General features: G+C 40.7%; 2 protein-coding genes and 1 pseudogene across 4 annotated transcripts in view; 2 read left to right on the top strand and 1 right to left on the bottom strand.

Annotated features, from left to right (window-relative positions):
* The window catches only part of LOC102303960, an 80124-nt gene that overhangs the window by 6297 nt on the left and 55832 nt on the right, over positions 1 to 17995 (top strand). The window lies entirely within an intron of this gene.
* Positions 2400 to 9504, top strand: LOC121812509 (annotated as a pseudogene).
* On the bottom strand, positions 10361 to 12382 carry LOC121812508. The gene is made up of 2 exons (XM_042214931.1): positions 11179 to 12382; positions 10361 to 11118 (listed from the first exon to the last, which is right to left on the bottom strand). Exons 1-2 carry the CDS (start codon positions 12364 to 12366, stop codon positions 10864 to 10866), a joined length of 1443 nt encoding a protein of 480 aa, XP_042070865.1. The 5' UTR covers positions 12367 to 12382; the 3' UTR covers positions 10361 to 10863.

Genomic DNA, 17995 nt, shown 5'->3' with positions numbered 1-17995 from the left:
AATTGTATTCCTGGTCTGGTCATGTCAAGGCCCGCCATCTAGTGGTTGAATAGCAGAAAAACCATGTAATGGCTGGAGTGGAGCTTTTACTCCAAGCAATCATTTTACAAGAATGAAAGTACTACAAAAGGTACATTAGTAAAAGCTCTGAAGAATGCAACAGTTCCCTGAGTGCTCAATGAAGCCATAAATGTTTAGCTTGATGCATAGGATGAATAGTAGCCCAGAGCTGAGGGCAGAGAAGTCCAACAAGATCTGTGATCACATGAAGATGAAGCACATTTATTATTTTTTCAGATATTTATTTATTTACTGCTCTTGGCATGCAACTAAAATATAAAATGCCTTTTTGTATTTATTGACCTCAAATGTTGTGTTTTGGGCTGTGCAGTAACACTGGATTCCTTTGTAACATCTCTGAGTGTCACCGAGGCGATCGTGGCTCAAGAGTTGGGAGTTCGCCTTGTAAACGGAAGCACCGGCTTGACAGTCTCAGTCGTTGTGTCCTTGGGCAAGACACTTCACCCATTGCACCTACTGGTGGTGGTCAGAGGGCCCGTTGGCGCCAGTGTCCGGCAGCCTCGCCTCTGTCAGTGCGCCCCAGGGTGGCTGTGGCTACAATGTAGCTTACCATCACCAGTGTGTGGATGACAGGTTGTGTAAAGCGCTTTGGGGTCCTTAGGGACTAGAAAAGCGCTATACAAATACAGGTCATTTACCGCATCGCTCCTGTGGTGGTGCTGTGACTGTTCATAGCTTAACAATACTTGCATATTTGATGTCTACAGATATAATGTGACATTCATACTGAGAGTTATATGTATTCTGTAAGCTGCAATGCAGGTTTGGAATTAACTTAAATTAGTAAAAAGGTTGTTTGACTGTGATAAGTAATTATCTAGTGTTGTCTATTACAGGATATTTGCAGAAAGGACAAAACTGTTGTTGCAGTGTTGTATTTGGTATCATCACGTCAGGCCTATGACAGCTTTGCAACTAAAGTAAGATTGTATCTTCTTAAGTAGCAGGTTCTCTGTCTGTACTTCCTTTTTTGTTTGCAACCGCAGGGAGCTAGTTTCTGTGTTTGACCACGTTACTGATATATGCCGACTGTCACACATTGTAGTGGTTATTCAGATGGTATCAACTCGTTGCATAATTATTAACTGATGAAGAAACAAACAAAATAAGGTGGAATACAGTTTTTATTCAGCTCCTCATTGTATATTGTGGTAATCACTGTCAGCCTGAACTCTGGCTGCGGCACAGGGCTTGTTTGATGTGTTTGGTCCGTTTGATTTCACAGATTGTGTCTTTTTTAAGAAGCAGTCAGAACAGCAGAAAATGAAGATGCTTATTATGATGAAACTGACTCCTCCAAGCAGAGACCTTCTTTAGTCTCAGTGCAGGACAGCACACAGAAGCAGGATTTAGTGTATTCACAGAGTAACGTGTGCAACAGCGTAATGCAGAGACTTAAAGGCCCAGAGAGTATGAACTCTCATTGTATCTACTGTGTGTGCAAGTCAGTGTGCAAGACTGAGAACAGAAGAGAAGTGCAGACTAAATGAGTGTGCAGTTGAACAAATGTTGTTACAGAGAAATGTTCCCTCTGAATACGTCCCAATTAAAAGGTCCATTGGAAAGGTTCAACAAGGAGCTGGAGACAGAGCGGCACTTGTAGGTTGGAGGAGTTCAGCATCAGCATGCTGTTACTGATCTCACCAACATTTCTTACCCTCCCTGATATAAATGACCTAAAACATACATTTTATGACATCAGCGAGCCAGAAGTTGGAACATCAGGGAACCTCTGTGCTACACGATTGATGATTCACCACAAGGATCCTCTGTAGCCAAATACCTCACAGAACAATTACATTGAATTCAATTTTGAGTTTCCGTTGCTTGAAGGAGAAAATGTAATTCAAAACCTTTACCAAGCTTCTACTAATTAATGAATCACTTTACCAAACAGCAGAATAAACAGGTCCCACAGCTTTGCCACTTCTATCTTCCAGTATCACCACTCCAGCAGCACACGCATGGCCTCTCAGGGCCCAGCAGTCAAAGGCAAGCAACACTTGATACTGGACGTGTGTGTGTAGAGCGAGAGAGATACAGTCTGTCATAGTCCATCATCATGATTTTATGTTAGCACAGGTTGTACATTCATACTAAGAATGATTCAATCACTTGTGTAAGGTTAAGGTCAGAGGCTTCGACAGACCAAAAGTTAAAAATGTCTTTAAGGGCAACATCTGACTTCTTTCACAGGAAATAAGCAGGCGGCACAAAACAGACTTCATTATGCAGCGCTACAGTCAGTGGGTGTCTCTACATGTACTTCCTCAGATGATCATTTGTATTTTACAGTATATAGTAGTTCTGCTGAAGGCTGCTTTGTTTCACTCATAAGACAATCATCAGATGTAATGTGGGGTAAAGAAACATTTTACTGCTTTTATTTCTTAAATTTCTAAAGTGAAACACATTTATTATTTTGAACTTGTCTTTCTTAAAGAGCATGTCGTCTTTATAAACTTCCTTACAAACTGCCTAATGTTGCAGTAAAACACATTTTACTCATTGTATTGATTGACTTTATAAATTAACCTTTTTCTTATTTTTCCTTCAGTCAACTGACTGACACATCATGTGATTTTACCTTATTGTTTTAATATTTCAGCTATTTTCAAAGCACACAGCACCACAGATGCAAATAATAATAACTAAATCATTCTCATTCACTTTTTGTTGATTTTATTGTTTGTTTGTATTTTGTGAATCCAGATGAAGATGGTGACAGTCAGCATTTTACTGACTGTTCTCTTTGTTTCAGGTGAGCTGATTGTTCAGTTATTCAAAGACATTATTGGATTCATTTGTAATTTAACATTCACCCACTTTAAAACAACCTGAAACACAGAGCCAGCGCTTTGTGTTGTGATTGAAAATGTTTACAGTTTACAAACAATGAACAGCAGAGGAACGAACAGCAGCTTGTTAATAATGAAACTGTATTTACAGGTGCTTTGGCTGCTTATCCTCACTGGATAGCACTCTACATGACTGCACCAAAGCAGATGGAAGCACTGAGTGGATCTTGTTTGCAAATCCCATGTAACTTCAGCACCAAAGACAAACAGAAATTTAACAGCAAAAGAAAAATCTTTGGAGTGTGGATTAAAAATAATGGTGGCAAAAAGCCAAACAATGTGATCTTCAACACTAGTGGAGCAGTTAGCATCTATCCAATGAGTATTACTGGGAACCTGAGTCAGAGAGACTGCACCACTCTGTTTTCTAATTTAACCACAAACCAAACAAACACATACTTCTTCAGAGTAGAGAGTGAAACATTCAAGGCAACAGCTTATCATGATCCTCTTCAAATAACAGTCACAGGTAAAGACTGAAGTTTTTAATCCATTTATATCATAAAATAATACAAACCTTTGTTCTGATACTCGCTCTCTTTAATGAATGCAGACATTTACAAATCATTTATAAAAGAACATAATATGAGATAAAGAAGAGAAAATTTATTGTAATTTTTTTAAGAAGATGTTTTTTTCAGATTTAATTCATTTCTACGTCAGTTTTAGTTTACTTCAGCAAACTGAGAATGCACAGCAGTTCAAACTCCATGTATGTAATATACTGTTCTTTAGTGTTAATATGTTTGTGATATGAAACCACAGATTCTTCTTGGAGGCCCAATAATACATACCCAGATTTCCTCCAATTTAATGGATTTAGAACATACCTGTCACTCCATCCGTCCTTTTCCTCCTTTCCTTATCAGATATCCAAGGGGGCAGGGATTTATTTCAGCTGTCATCGGGCGAGAGGTGGAGCACATCCTGCACAGGTCACCAGTCTGTTGCAAGGAGACAGATAACCATTTCTACTCACACTCACACCTATGGGCAATTTAGAATCATTTACTTAAAGCCAACAAGGTTTGACACAGAATTTTCTTTACGTCTTTGTCCTCGACAGGTCTATGACAGGCCGCTCAGACTGGCTGCTCTGCCAGTTATTGAGCTTTAAGCCACAATATGGGTGGCTGTAGTTCAGGAGGTAGAGCAGGTCGTCTGCTGATTGGAAGGTTGGTGGTTCAACCTTTGGCTCCACCAGTCTGCATGCCAAAAGTCCTTGGGCAAAATACTAAATTGCTGTCCGATGCATCCATCGTAGTATGAATAGGTGTGAATGTTAGTTTGAAAGCACTTAAAAGCATTGAGAAAGTGCTTGTGTGGCATGTTGTATAAAGCACTGTATGGTCTGGGAGAGTAGAAAAATGCTACACAAGAATCAGTCCATTTACAAATAGCAACAGCAGACATGTGGAGTGTGTATGCTTTTCTGCCTCTCATAACCCCAGTGATTTTCCTGTGGTTGGAAATCTCACGTGATCTTGTAACATCACAAGTTCAGGCAACTAACCACTCCTATTCAATTGTATCATGTCATCTCAACAAGAATACAATTAACTAGTTTTAAGTTGTTGAATTTCATGCAGATCGTCAATGATTTAATTCAGTTCGCCATGGAAACATAAAAGTATTTTGTTCAAATTTCACTTTAGACTCTTGTAAATGTAACAACAACCCAAATTTCATTTTTTTGCAAACATGCCCAGAGAAAGCAGCTGTGTGTGTGGTTCCTCTTGTAGATATGTTTTTTCTTTTCATTATAGACGAACAATTTGAAATTCTTGGTGCAGAAATGGCCTTCAAAATGTGTCCATATTAACAAAAAACATCAAATGTCTCACTTTTAACCAGTGATCGATTTGACTGTCAGTTGTTGTTTATATTGACAAAACTGAGAATCCATAGTAGTTCAAACTGCATGTATGCTTTAGTGTTAATACGTTTGTGATGTGAAACCACAGATTCTCCTTGGAGGCCCAATATTACAATCCCAGGTGATCTGAAGGAGAAGGAGTCTGTCACTATAACCTGCTCAGCTCTCACTCCCTGTCCACACTCCCCTCCTCAACTCACCTGGAATCTCCAACAAGACTCTCACAACAAAATAGAGGAAAACACAGATGGAAGCTTTACAACTAAAATCCAGCAGAACATCACTCTGTCAGACACACATGATGGAAAGAAGATCACTGCTCTGCCAGATATCCTGTGAACCAAGGAAAAGACACCAAGACAGCAGAGACAGAAGAGACTCTCAGTGTTTCATGTAAGACAATCAGAGTTTGTTGTTGAACTGAATCCTTCAGGACACCATGGTATATGGGATATCACTTTCTCTCTTTTATTTCTCCAGATGCTCCTAAAGACACCTCAGCATCCATCAGTCCATCAGGTTTGGTGTCAGCAGGCAGCTGGGTGAAGCTGACCTGCTCCAGCAGAGCCAAACCTCCAGTCAGCAGCTTCACCTGGTTCAAGAAGAGCAGAGATGGAGCTGTGAAAGTATCTGAAGGAGAGATTTACAGCTTCAATGTAACAGATGGAGGAGTTTATTACTGTGTGGCCACTAATTATCTGGGTAATCAGACATCAGCAGAGATTGACGTGACTGTTGGAGGTAAAGTTAGGTCGAAACCACTAATGTGTTGCATGTTCTTATCCAATTTTTCTTCATCTTATCTACTGTTGTCTTCTCTTTGTTTATTTTTTTTTTCTAAACAGAGCTATACAAAATGCAAAATGAATCAGTATATGGCTTCTGTTTAACTCTTTAACTGAAATGTTTTTTCATATTGATCTTGTTTTTCAGGAGAGCAGAATGGTAGCTCCTTCCCAACATGGCTAATTCTTGGAGGAATCCTTGGATTCATCTTACTCGTCTGCCTGATTATCTTTGTTTGGTAAATATTACATTACAGCAGAAAATATGATCTCTCACCCTCTCCCTCCCTTATCTTTCCTGCTTGGCTTCTATATCCTTGTCTAATCTCGTCTAACTCTAACCCTCAGTTTCTCTCAGTCTTGTTCTCTAAAACCCAAAGAATTGTGGATCTGATCAACTGGTTCCTCAATGGATATTGGCACTCTACTCTAGACGAAAAGCCTGGGCTCAGGAGTAGGGATGGTTACCGGTGTCCGGTGCCATGACATAAACGGTAGTAACCAGACCGAAAAGCTGCGCACATTTCGGTGCTTTATTTGGGTGCTTTTTTTCCCCTGAGATGTCATACACTTTGGATTCTAGCCAATCATTTTACCTTTCCGAGGATAGTAGGCGGGCCCAGGTATGTACGTTCTTTTAGAGCAGAGCTACAGATTAAAAACGCCCAAGGTGAAGCGGTCAAAAGTCTGGCTGTACTTCACAGCAAAAGATGCAAACTCAACAGCCTGCAACAAGTGCTTTAAGGTGATACTGTGATACTGTGCAACAGAGGTAACACCTCGAATCTGATGAAACACCTGGTGACGCATAGCGTTTTTTTAAAAGCAGAGAAATGCATCGTATTTGATAGCTTGCTGCAAGACCGAGCACCGTGCACATCTACTGCGGGTGTGGTGCCTGTTATCGGACCCGGAGCAACATCCCCCAAGAACCCAAAGGGGAGAGTCCTGGCCCCTAGCCCTGCCAGTGTAGCAGAAATAATGAGGATGATGATGGCAGCAGCAGCCGTTCTTCTCTGGGTCAGTAGCTTAATGTTATTCGTGTGTAATTTACGTTGAGTACGCTGACCACGTTATTACATTAATGCATGTAAGGTGAACTAGCAAACACCGTTGTAGTTACATGCGGCTGACTTCTTGTTTGATGGCACATACTCCCTTCACCCTGGCCAAAAAGACTAAAATGACCAAAGAAAAAGTGGAAAACAGCTAAACATGAGAGGTTTTTGGACAAAGTTGGTGTTTTTCCAATGTTTAAGCACTGCTTCCAGCCAAGAGTGATACCATATATGCCCTATAGCTGCAGAGAAGACTAACATTGTTATCTTTTTACAAAAAAAACAGCTAAACACGAGAGGTTTTAGGACAAAGTTTGTGTTTTCCATTGTTTAAGCACCGGTTCGAGCACCGTTTAAGCACCGGCACAGTTTCAAAAGTACCAGTTTTGCACCGGTATCGGATAAAACCTAAAGGATACCCATCCCTACTCAGGAGAGCCCGATTGTTCTTCAGAGACGTTTGCTGCCGGATACCCGATTGTGTCGCGTGCCTGGTGACACCTGTGATAGAGGACACTGAATGACATCTACCATTCGGAAAGATGATAACAGAGTTCTGGCTGATCAGAGCTGGCTCAGACCTGGCTTATCAAAGAACAAAGAAAGCACTTACAGCTATTCAAAACCTGCATTAGGCTGGCCGACATGATTGACGATGTGCAAGCTGTGAGTACTCAGTGAACTGGACATGTGTGTGCTTAATAAACTGGCAAATTACAGCAGGATTTTCCTATCCTCAGTCAGAAGGCACAGGTGACTTATATGATGAAAGAGAGGGTCCACAGCAATGATAATTAGGGTTCCTTTAATCCAAAACATCTCCAGAAGTGAATTCGTGTGAGTATATGTATGTGTGTGTGGTTCTGTAAAATAACAGAAATTACAATTAGCAAACAATTAAAGTCAACCAAACTGGTCTAAATAATACAGAAAGGGTTGAACAGAAATGACTAAACACCACCCCCTGGTGGACACAAATGGGCTGCTGCACAGGGATAGACTCCATCTTTACTTTGGGCAGCTCAGTTCACAAGGGTAGCGCCATTTTGGTCAAATCAGCGTGAATATACAGTGTCTCGTGGCTACACAAACCGCTGGAAAACTCTATAAAGGCATCACACAATGTACATAGGCAAGTGTATGATAAGTTACAACCATAGAACAAACAAATACAAGGCACTTACTTATCATTCACGCACACGCACGACACATGTTCAGTACAACAGCCCAGCTCCACCAGCGCTATCACGGTGAACCAGCGCAAACACAAACAAAGGATGGGAGGAATGTACCATCTTAGCAGTGGTTAGAGGGGGTCCGTGGAACAGTCTATATACACAAATCACAGGGGTTTTATACACTCAGACTGTGTTTATTGAACACCATATGGGAAGATCTTCAAGAAGTTCACGGCTTTGCAATATGGATAAGATCTTGGAGAAGAACAACAGTATTTGAGAGACCTGGTGACCAGTGACAGACATTAGACCAACTGTAAAATTGGAAGCAGTTTCTTCGCACTAACCAAAACAACTACCATCTCCATCTCATGCGGCCCCCCTGGCACCAGCTGGATGCTCAAGGCAAAAGCTGATGGGAATAACAAAATTCTTCCTTAGATAACAAGACTATGTTGTGACTCTCTCCCTGCTCCTTCAAGGCTACCTGCGTTGACCGAAGGTTGTTGACTTTTTCCCAACCGAGTGAAGGGACACTTTCTCTCGGCTGAACACGGAACAGACACACACGCACACATATGCATGTACTCTGACACAGACCTACACCCCCCCCCACCCCCTCCAAATGCCTTCGAAGCTTATGTCTTCTATGTTGTGAGATGTGATGATTCATGTGCTATGTGCTGAGGTAGGCTTTTTTTCTGTTCTCAAACTGATCTCCCCGTTGGAGCTCAGTCTGGGCGGAGTTCTTTTTTCTCCTCGTCTTTCCTCATGTTGTGCATTTTCCATTGTTTTGGTTCCGGGTCGCTGCTCATGTGGCCAGTGCTACCTAGCCTGACCTGTCTTGCCAGTGTGATGTTTGTATGTACGGTCGGCAAGGTATCATCTATCTTAACTGCCCCTTGGGGATAAATAAAGTGTCTCTGACTCTGACTCTGATACTTAAACAGCTCATGAACAAGGTTTACAAGGTTTAGCTATATTTTGATACCAAGATTGTTTACATAGAGTTTGTAATAGCAGAAAGATACTCTATTCATTTTGGCTATTTGATTTTCAAGCAGGAACCTCAGAAAAGTGAGTGAAGAGCCAGCAAGTAAATCAGAAGGAGAAGAAGGAAACATCCATTATGGAGAGATCAACTTCTCTGTGCTGAGATATGAAGCATCCACTGACTCAGTGCAGTACAGAGGACAGCAGCAGGATACGGTGTACACACAGGTGAAAGTCAAAAAGCACAAAAACACAGAGTGTGCTCACGGCCAAGAGGAACTCTACACTCAGGTGAAGAAAAAAGTAACATTACATTAACACAGTGTATTAAAGAAACATACACACAGAACCTGCACATACAAATGTCATTTTTCCAGTTTAGTGTTGTTCTTAAGTAGTTACTTAAACAAAATCCTGCAGCTTTTTATGTTCAGCTTTAATCTCACACGGCTGTTTTCAGTCGACTTTTTTGTTTAGATTTTTCTTAAATACGTGTAAATAGATGTTGCAGCACTCCAATAAGGAACTACTTTACATGACAGTTGAGACATTTCTGCAGATGACTAGAAACCTCCACTTACAAAATTATTTTAGCGATCATCGTGCACATACAGTATTTGCATGTTGTGTGTGCTCTTGAATGATTTATTATTTACATTGTAGACATGTTGAAATGAAAAAGTTTGTCACAGGAAATTTGTTTAAATGGCTGCAGGCAAGCTGGCATCAAAACATGTAAACTTATTAAATGTGTTCAATAAAATATGTTTACTTAATTTAAAGTGTTTTTGTGTGATATTTAATATAATTTGTGCTGAAGGTTTACTCTGTATTTTGTAATGTGAAGTGCTGGATGTCTTTTTCTTATCTAAATAAGTGGGTAAGAAATTTATTTTGTCTTCAAACTCTCCATGTTTCAAATGTTGGACACTGCTAGGTAATTACTTATAACAGTCAAAGAGACCCTGCCTCACCCTATCATGTGACCTATTGAGAACAACTGACGCAAGACTGTCCAGTGCTGGGAGTGAAAACGAGGAGGTTTGGTTGCAGACACACGTAAAGTAATTGGTTGCTGCATATACCTTGGTACACTGAAAGATGAAGGACAAAGATGGAATTTTTGTGGAATGATTTGGTGTGTGTTGTAAAGGAGTGGTGTATCTGCCTTTTGACTAGCAGAGCAATGATCTATGGAAGCTGGGTGTGGTTCCAGTTTTCTGGGTAAAGGATCTGTGGGTTTTATGAATATAACTTACTATAATAACAGTTTATTTACTGATTGAGGGGGGTGATGGTGCTTTTTTGTCTTTGGACGTTTCAATGTGGTCACATAGTTTATGGACGAATGTGTTGAGATTTAAACCAACAGCATGGAAAACTTTGATCTGGTTGTAGGTACAGCCTTTTAAGATTTAAATCAAATCAAATCACTTTTATTGTCACATCACATGTGCAGGTACATTGGTTGTCAAGGGATTGACAATTGTTCAAACACAGTAAGAGGGAAATGAGACACTGGCAGACCGACTCAGAGTTTCAAAGACGTGCGCACGGGTGAGAGTCTCTGAGCAGACTAACACACCGAGCACCGTTTACTCGCTTTATTTATAAGGCAAAATGGGTTACATAGTACTTCCTCTTTCAACTGAAGAGGGGAGAGCTCAGGCATTGTCTTAGCTATCTAACTTCTGCACACAAACTGAAAAACAACGACACAGCAGTATTCATGCTTATCTGACATCCAGACACTGAAGTAAAGAATGCATGTATATCCTGTCTTTGTCAAACATCTCACACACTTAAGCAAGGAATACATTGTGTTCTTTTCAACAGTAAGCTTTACCGTGTGAAAATATATAAACACTTGATTATAAGGCATACTTGTTTCTACTTGATTATACTTTAATGATTTAACTAAAATAAAAATTCTCTTAACATTCCCTCCTGATGTTAATATATTTCACATGTTTTACTCAATGCATAGTCACTTGTTAGTCACATTTTCAACTTGCACGTCATTCAGTGAAATAATTAAACAACAAGCTTGTCAAGATTGTCATAGAGATTTTCTTCTCTCTCTCCCACACTCAGCATATCATACTGACGATAGGGATCCTCCATAACTGACTGAGCCAAGACATGGTTTCCTAACATACGCTGGAACATGTTTGTCATTATGCTTCTCAGACATGGGATAATACAAGCAATGAAAAGGCAAAATAGTAACATCACACTGAAAAGGGCCAACAGGCCTTTAATCAGTAGGGATTTCCAAGAGCCGCTCAGCAGCCAGTCCCACCAACCTTGAGTATCGGTAACGTAGTCCTGCTGCTGAGCGTCTCTCAGTTGTTTCAAAACATTCAAAGCATTTGTCATGTTTAATGAATGGATGTTATCAGGTATGTAGGTACAACATGTAGTGTTAAACAATACGCAGAGACCACCTTTCTCTGCGAGAATGATGTCTAAAGCCACTCGGTGCTGCATGACAGTGATGCGAATTGCATCAATTTCTTCATTCTGTCCTTGATTAATGCGGGTTGAAGCATTTAAAAATAATCCAAAACGATAGTCCAGGGTTTCTATCTGTAGTGCGTGTTTCCCTACTCCTATCCATGGAAACAAAGCGTGTATTACCTTCTGGCTCTTGGTCCAGAGTTTGAAGTCATCTGGTACATCAGAACCAAGATATGGATCATGGGGCTTGAGGCCTGTGTTACGTTTAGCTCTGGTGTTGCTGTTCACTGACATCTTAAAGGTGTGGTCAGATACCAGAACAGGGGCACAGAGTCCGGTGCTGTTTGGTGGCAGCATGAAATAGACTTTCAGGCCACACGCCCAAGCTGCGCCCTGTACCCAGTATGTACCTGTTGATGAGCCGATGCCATCCCAATCTGGTGCCACCAGGATCATGGAGCAGTTTCGGTTTTGTCCTAATTTCTTCAGACCCTGGGGCGTACCTGTTTGTCCGGTTGCTCCTGTGAAGTTAAAGCACACTGGGTGTTGTATGTCAGGTGGCAAAACAACTGAGAATGATTTCAGTTTTCTATGGCTGACGTTTATATGCACCCAGTAGGCTTCATTGCAGGTGTAGTTTATATTTGGGTACTGGTGGGTGCAGTTTGTTATGTTGTAGATTAGAGACTTTACACTCTGTGGGACTATATATTGTGTAGTGTTGTGGCATGTGTTGCTGTTTTGGTCCTTTATGGATCCACCTATCACCATCACAGGTTTTCCTGGTGTTGAGCAGGTCCCGGTAATGGCTTTGTCATATATGCAGAGTGCTTCAGCCTTGGTTGGGGGTTTTCCATACACTGTGGCATGGAGTGCTGTCGTGGGCATATGTGAGCAGACATAGCAGTTTGCGGCATTGTCTTCTCTGTGCACTCTGTCATGGACATACCGGTACCATGCATTGTTCAGCCACGGGTGGTTGTGTTCTTTGTCTATCTCCTTCAGGTGCGAGTTGTCGTGGGTCCACCTCTTAGGTCGGAGAATAATTGGTACTGTCTTGTGGGTTCCACTGGGCATCAACCAAAAGAGTGCCGTCATCTAGGCCAGTGACTGAGAGCATCACCGAACGATGTCAGCACACTAGAAGTATGTAGCACATGAGTAGTTTTCGTTTGATGTCACAAGCGCCCAAGCACAACAGCTTTGGGGCTGGAACTGGTGCTAGCATTGATTCTGAAGCTGGTTCTTCTTCTGGATTTATCAGGTTGTTTTCCTCAGTCATCTTGTTGAGATTTTATTCAGGCGTCCCTGGTGTTATTATTGGTTCTGCTCTTCGGTGGGATAGGTTCAGTCTGATCTTCAGGGTCGACTCAGGCACAGACCACGAGCTCCCACGTGAGTAGCACTGCCGAGGAAGCACAGGGCGGGAAACCCGTTCAGCCCTGTCCTCCAGCAGGGGTTCACGTAAGAGTCAGGGGAACCGGCGTCTTATTGTGGTGCAAACACTTTCTTCACGTGGGATTGATGAATCCACGAAACTCGTTCGGCTATCTTACACGCTGTGGGTGTGGTAAGTAGCACCTGGAAGGGACCTTCCCACTTTGGAGCACTCCAGTTTTTCCGCTGGAGGACTTTAATCAGAATCCAATCACCGGGGTTCAACCTGCAAGAAACTGAAGAAAAGTCACTCGGCAGTTGATTGCTTAATCTCACTTCTTTATTCTCAAATAGTTTTGTCATCCATTCTGCCATTGTTGTTTCTGCAATAGATTTATTAATTGGCTCACTCATTATGGGGAGTGGAAAATGTCTGCCATGTACGATTTCAAATGGCGTATAGAACTCTGACCTAGTTCCTGGACCTGAGTGTTTATTAATATCTCATCCATGTAGATTTCAACGTCCAAGCTCTATATGAGCATTCAGGCCAAGGTTTTTTAGTCTCTTCCATACATTTCCTCAACCTTTGTTTAATTGTGCCGTTAGTTCTCTCGACTAATCCTGCACTTTGTGGATGATAAGAACAGTGATGTTTTATGCTGAAGCCTAAAGCTTCAGAAACTTTACTTATTACTTCATTTACAAAATGTGTGCCATTGTCTGATCTTATCAGAGATGGAATACCATACGTCGGAATGAAATGATTACATAGACACTTCGCTACTGAAATTGCATCTGCTTTTTTCACTGGATATATTTCTGGCCACTTGGAAAATACATCTATTATCACAAGTGCATACTTTGGAGGATTGTGATTCATTTAATTCTATGAAATCCATTATGGACATTGTTGTGAAATGGATGCGGTGGTATAGGGAAATGCCCTCGCTTTGGACGTAGATTTCCCTGTGCGTTGTGTCTTTGGCAAATCATGCATGTTCTAATAAACTCTTTTGCTGAACTTTCAAAATTTTTTGTATAGAATTGTTTATTAAGAATATTAATCATCCCTCCTGATGACACATGAGTTCTGGAATGTGTCACTAAAGCAGCAGTTTTATGCAAAGATTTTGGAAGGACTGGTTTGCCATTACACATCATGAGGTTGTCTTTTAATTCTGCTCCATCTTTCACCCAAGATTTTTGTTCACTCAGCGATGCTGTTTTCTGTGCATCTGCTAGTATTTCTAAAGGTATTAGATCTATGGTTTCTGTTGTTAAAACATCAATTTGTTTTTCTGCAGCTGCTTTTGCTGCTTTGTCAGCAAAGTTATTTCCTCTTGTTATTTCTGTGTCATCCTTTTGATGAGCTGCACATTTGCATAGTGCTAATTCTTTTGGCAACGTTATTACTTCTAATAGCTTTTTTAGAAGGCTTGCATGTGTGAGGAAAGAGAGGTTCGCTTGGAGCAAAATAGAGGTCACTGCATGTGGGACTTTGATGATCAATTTATGTCCTAGAACAATGTCTGCACATTTTTTAACTGCCTCTGCTGCTGCTGCGCATGCCTGAACACAGGTAGGTAATCCAGCAGCTACAGAGTCAAGTTTGCATGAGTAGAAAGCTAATGGACGTTGTTTTTCTCCAAAAGCTTGAGTTAAGACTGCTTTCATATACCCTCCTGCACCATCAACATGGAGAACGAAAGGTTTTCCATAGTCTGGTAATGCTAAGACGGTACATGTCTGCAGTGCTATTTTCAAATCAACGAAAGCTTTTTCTGCTTCTGGAGTCCATTGTACTTTGTCTTTTAATGCTAGATCTTTACCATAAATGAGGTTCTGTAGTGGTTGAGCTAGTAATGCGTATTCTGGAATCCAGCATCTACAGAAATTGCACAGTCCTAAAAAACTCATCATTTGTTGTTTAGTTACTGGTTTTGGGGCATTTTGGACTGCTATCTTTCTGCTCTCTAACAGCTGCCTGCCTTGTCCTGTCAATTTGTGGCCAAGGTATGTGACTTCCTGGCTCCACAATTGCAGTTTATGCTGTGACACTTTATGGCCTTGCTCTGCGAGATGTTGCAAAACTGTTAATGTGTTTTCTTTGCACTCATCTTTTGTATGGCCTGTGATCAATATATCATCTACATACAACAAGAACTGCCCTGGGGCAGGGAGCGTACAAGATGACATTGATTTTCTCAAAGCCTCTGCATACAGAGTTGGGCTATTCTGGAATCCCTGAGGCAACCTTGTATAAGTATACTTTTGATTGTCAAAGGTGAATCCGAATAACTTCTGTGAGTCAGGGTGCAGAGGTACGGAGAAGAAGGCATTGGACAAGTCTATTACAGAGAACCACCGTTCTTTTGGTGTTACTTGATTTAGAATTGTGTGTGGATTTGCAACCACTGGAGGTATTTGCTCTGTTACCTCATTTATTGCTCTTAGATCATGAACTAAGCGATATTTTCCTGTATTAGCCTTTTTTACTGGAAAAATTGGTGTATTACACGTGGCTTCATTAGTTTTCACGAGAATACCTGCTTTTTGCATCTCTGCTATGACTGGTCTGATACCTTCTTTTGCCTCTGCACTCAAGGGATATTGTGGTTTCACAGGCCTTCTGGCCCTTATGCTGACCTAACTATCAGAGTGTCATTAGAGAATTTCATTTTCACTTGAGGCAATTTTAGATACCTTCTAGTTTTTCAAAGAATTCACACATCTTACATATTTCAAACTTTGAAGTTTTTTGTTTTGTATATATATATTATTTCCTAAACTTTGCATTGTTCATAGCTCACAGTTCTAAAACTGGGCATTTGTAAATCATATGTCTAATCACTATGTGTCACCATAATCCACAAGTATTGGCACAAATTTGTTTCCAAACTAACAAAATAATTCAAACAAAACAAAAACGTACATGAGTCAGGATACAAAGAGACAAAGAAAAATGCTGCCAGAAACAAAGCAGAAGTGTGAGGGGAAACTGAGCTCACAGACAGCTGCATGTGCTCGCTTTTAACAGCATGCAGCCTCTGCTCTAAAAAACAAAAAACAATAAAAATAAAAGAAAATGTGTAACATGCTTATCAACTTAGCGGTGTCCACACATTTAATTCAGCTTCATAATCCTGTAGGTTTAGTTATTATCTACAGGGTTTGGCTTATTAGTTGTTATTATAGATGTGCTCTGTATCTCAGTAATATTTATCTAGGATAAATGACAGGTTTTCAAGCAGGTTAAGTGCCTCTATGCACCTAATTGGTTTAGATATTGCTTTTATTTTCTTCATCTCATATGTCATTATACTGAGTTTGAGCAAACCTTTAAGCTTGATGCAGACTTCTTCATAACAATTGTCCATCTCACATCATACTGGCTAAGATACTTCTTGTCAATATTAATATTATATTTTTATTAATTATTATCATCTTTTTCTCTCTATATAATAACAATAGTGTATTACAATATTTTATTAGTGTATATCACTATATTATTACTGAGCCAATTTAATAGTTAGGATCATCTTACTCGGCAAACAGATAATTTATAGTTCATCCAATCTGTACAAGATTTGCTTTTTTCTCTTAACAGGTTTGTGCCTACTTTTAGACTGGTCTTCTGTTTGCCTCATCTCAGATCCAACCTTCAGATTATTATATTTTATTTTGTATCCATCAGGGACCGTGAGTGAGCTGCAGTCTCACCCACCCTCCAGGATGGAAACATTTATCTTTTCACACACTTTCCTTGGCTGAACAATGACACAGCCTTAATCTACCTTATGCATCTCTCTTTTTTATAGAAAAGGTCTTCATATGAATGATTTCCTTTTATTTATTTCATACAATCTGGGCATGATGGGTCATAAATGCACTGATTTTTGCAGCCACGGCCACTATCTCTATGTGACATAAAAAGGGGATCGGTTAGATGCTGTTTTGTCACATGTCCTGAGGCTGATTTCACAATTATAGTGTTTTTTGAGAATGTTACATTTGGGACTTCTACAGTTAAGACAGTTCTACAAGCTCCTGTGTCTCAAAACATTTTTAACGGCACACCTTTCACATATATTACAACTGCTGGTTTGGCTTTTGACTTTTTTCCACATATAACTCTTTTTGCAAAGCGGTTTTTAAAGCATTTATTGAATCAGGGGTGCATTTGCCTTGCCAAGCTGGACAATATATTTTATGTGGATTTCTCCACCTTTTTGCACTGACTATTCCTGCATTTGAACAGTTTTTTTCTAACCACTCTTCGTCTGCTGTTAATTTTACTTTCGTTTTAGAGTTACCCATTTTAAACTAATTACGTCAGAACTGTGACACTGTCTCTGGTACGACAAAGTGGGCGGGTTATCAATAACAGGCTTCTACTCGCTCGCTAGTCGAGTGAGCGGTTATTGATTTTACGTGATGACGCACAACCTCGTCGTCCCACTTTAACCAGTACGTGAGTGTTCACAGGAAAACAGTTTGAGAAGTGGTTCGACCGCGTATTGGGTCGTAAAAACAACTCACTCCTCACAAACAAAGCGCGTTTCTATGATTTTTATTGAGATTTTCCGTAGGCCTATTTATTTGTGTAACACCTTCACCTTCAGCCACTCTTCTTGAGTGACCGGAAACCTGTTCCGTTACAGCCACTCCCAGAGCGACCGGAACTTTTAATAGCGATTTTTCTAGAATTTCGCTCTTGCCTGTCGTCTTCCTAGTCCCGCATGGACACTGAGATCTGTCGGCGTACCTAGGTTTACACACTACTTAAAGGAAAATCTCAATATCAACGTATTTTAGCGCTTGATGGAATGCAGTGTTTCATATTCACCTCTACTGTGGCGCTGCGTTTTTGGATCCGGTGCTCATCGGGTCCTGGAGCCGTGAAGGCCGAACGCTGACCGGAGATCGAATTCACGTTCCCGGGTTTTTCGTTTTACTGATCAGATTTCTTCCAGCGCAGGCGTCACGACGTCAGGATCCGATGGAGACCGTCTGTGGAAAACTAGACGTTAAAAATAACAGTCAGTTATCCGGCTACGAAGGACCAATTAAATGTCAAGGGATTGACAATTGTTCAAACACAGTAAGAGAGAAATGAGACACTGGCAGACCGACTCAGAGTTTCAAAGACGTGCGCACGGGTGAGAGTCTCTGAGCAGACTAACACACCGAGCACCGTTTACTCGCTTTATTTATAAGGCAAAATGGGTTACATAGTACTTCCTCTTTCAACTGAAGAGGGGAGAGCTCAGGCATTGTCTTAGCTATCTAACTTCTGCACACAAACTGAAAAACAACGACACAGCAG

This window comes from Haplochromis burtoni, unplaced genomic scaffold, assembly GCF_018398535.1.
Source record: "Haplochromis burtoni strain Fernald_Lab_line unplaced genomic scaffold, NCSU_Asbu1 Contig_630, whole genome shotgun sequence".
Classification (NCBI taxonomy): Eukaryota; Metazoa; Chordata; class Actinopteri; order Cichliformes; family Cichlidae; genus Haplochromis; species Haplochromis burtoni.
This window is presented reverse-complemented; position numbering and strand designations above follow the sequence as displayed.

Excerpts from the sequence above, each read along its gene's own strand:
- LOC121812508 (XM_042214931.1), bottom strand. The coding sequence starts at position 12,366 with ATGCCCAGTGGAACCCACAAGACAGTACCAATTATTCTCCGACCTAAG. Across the intron at positions 11,119-11,178 it reads CTTTGAATGTTTTGAAACAA|CTGAGCGGCTCTTGGAAATC; the intron begins CTGAGAGACGCT and ends TGGGACTGGCTG.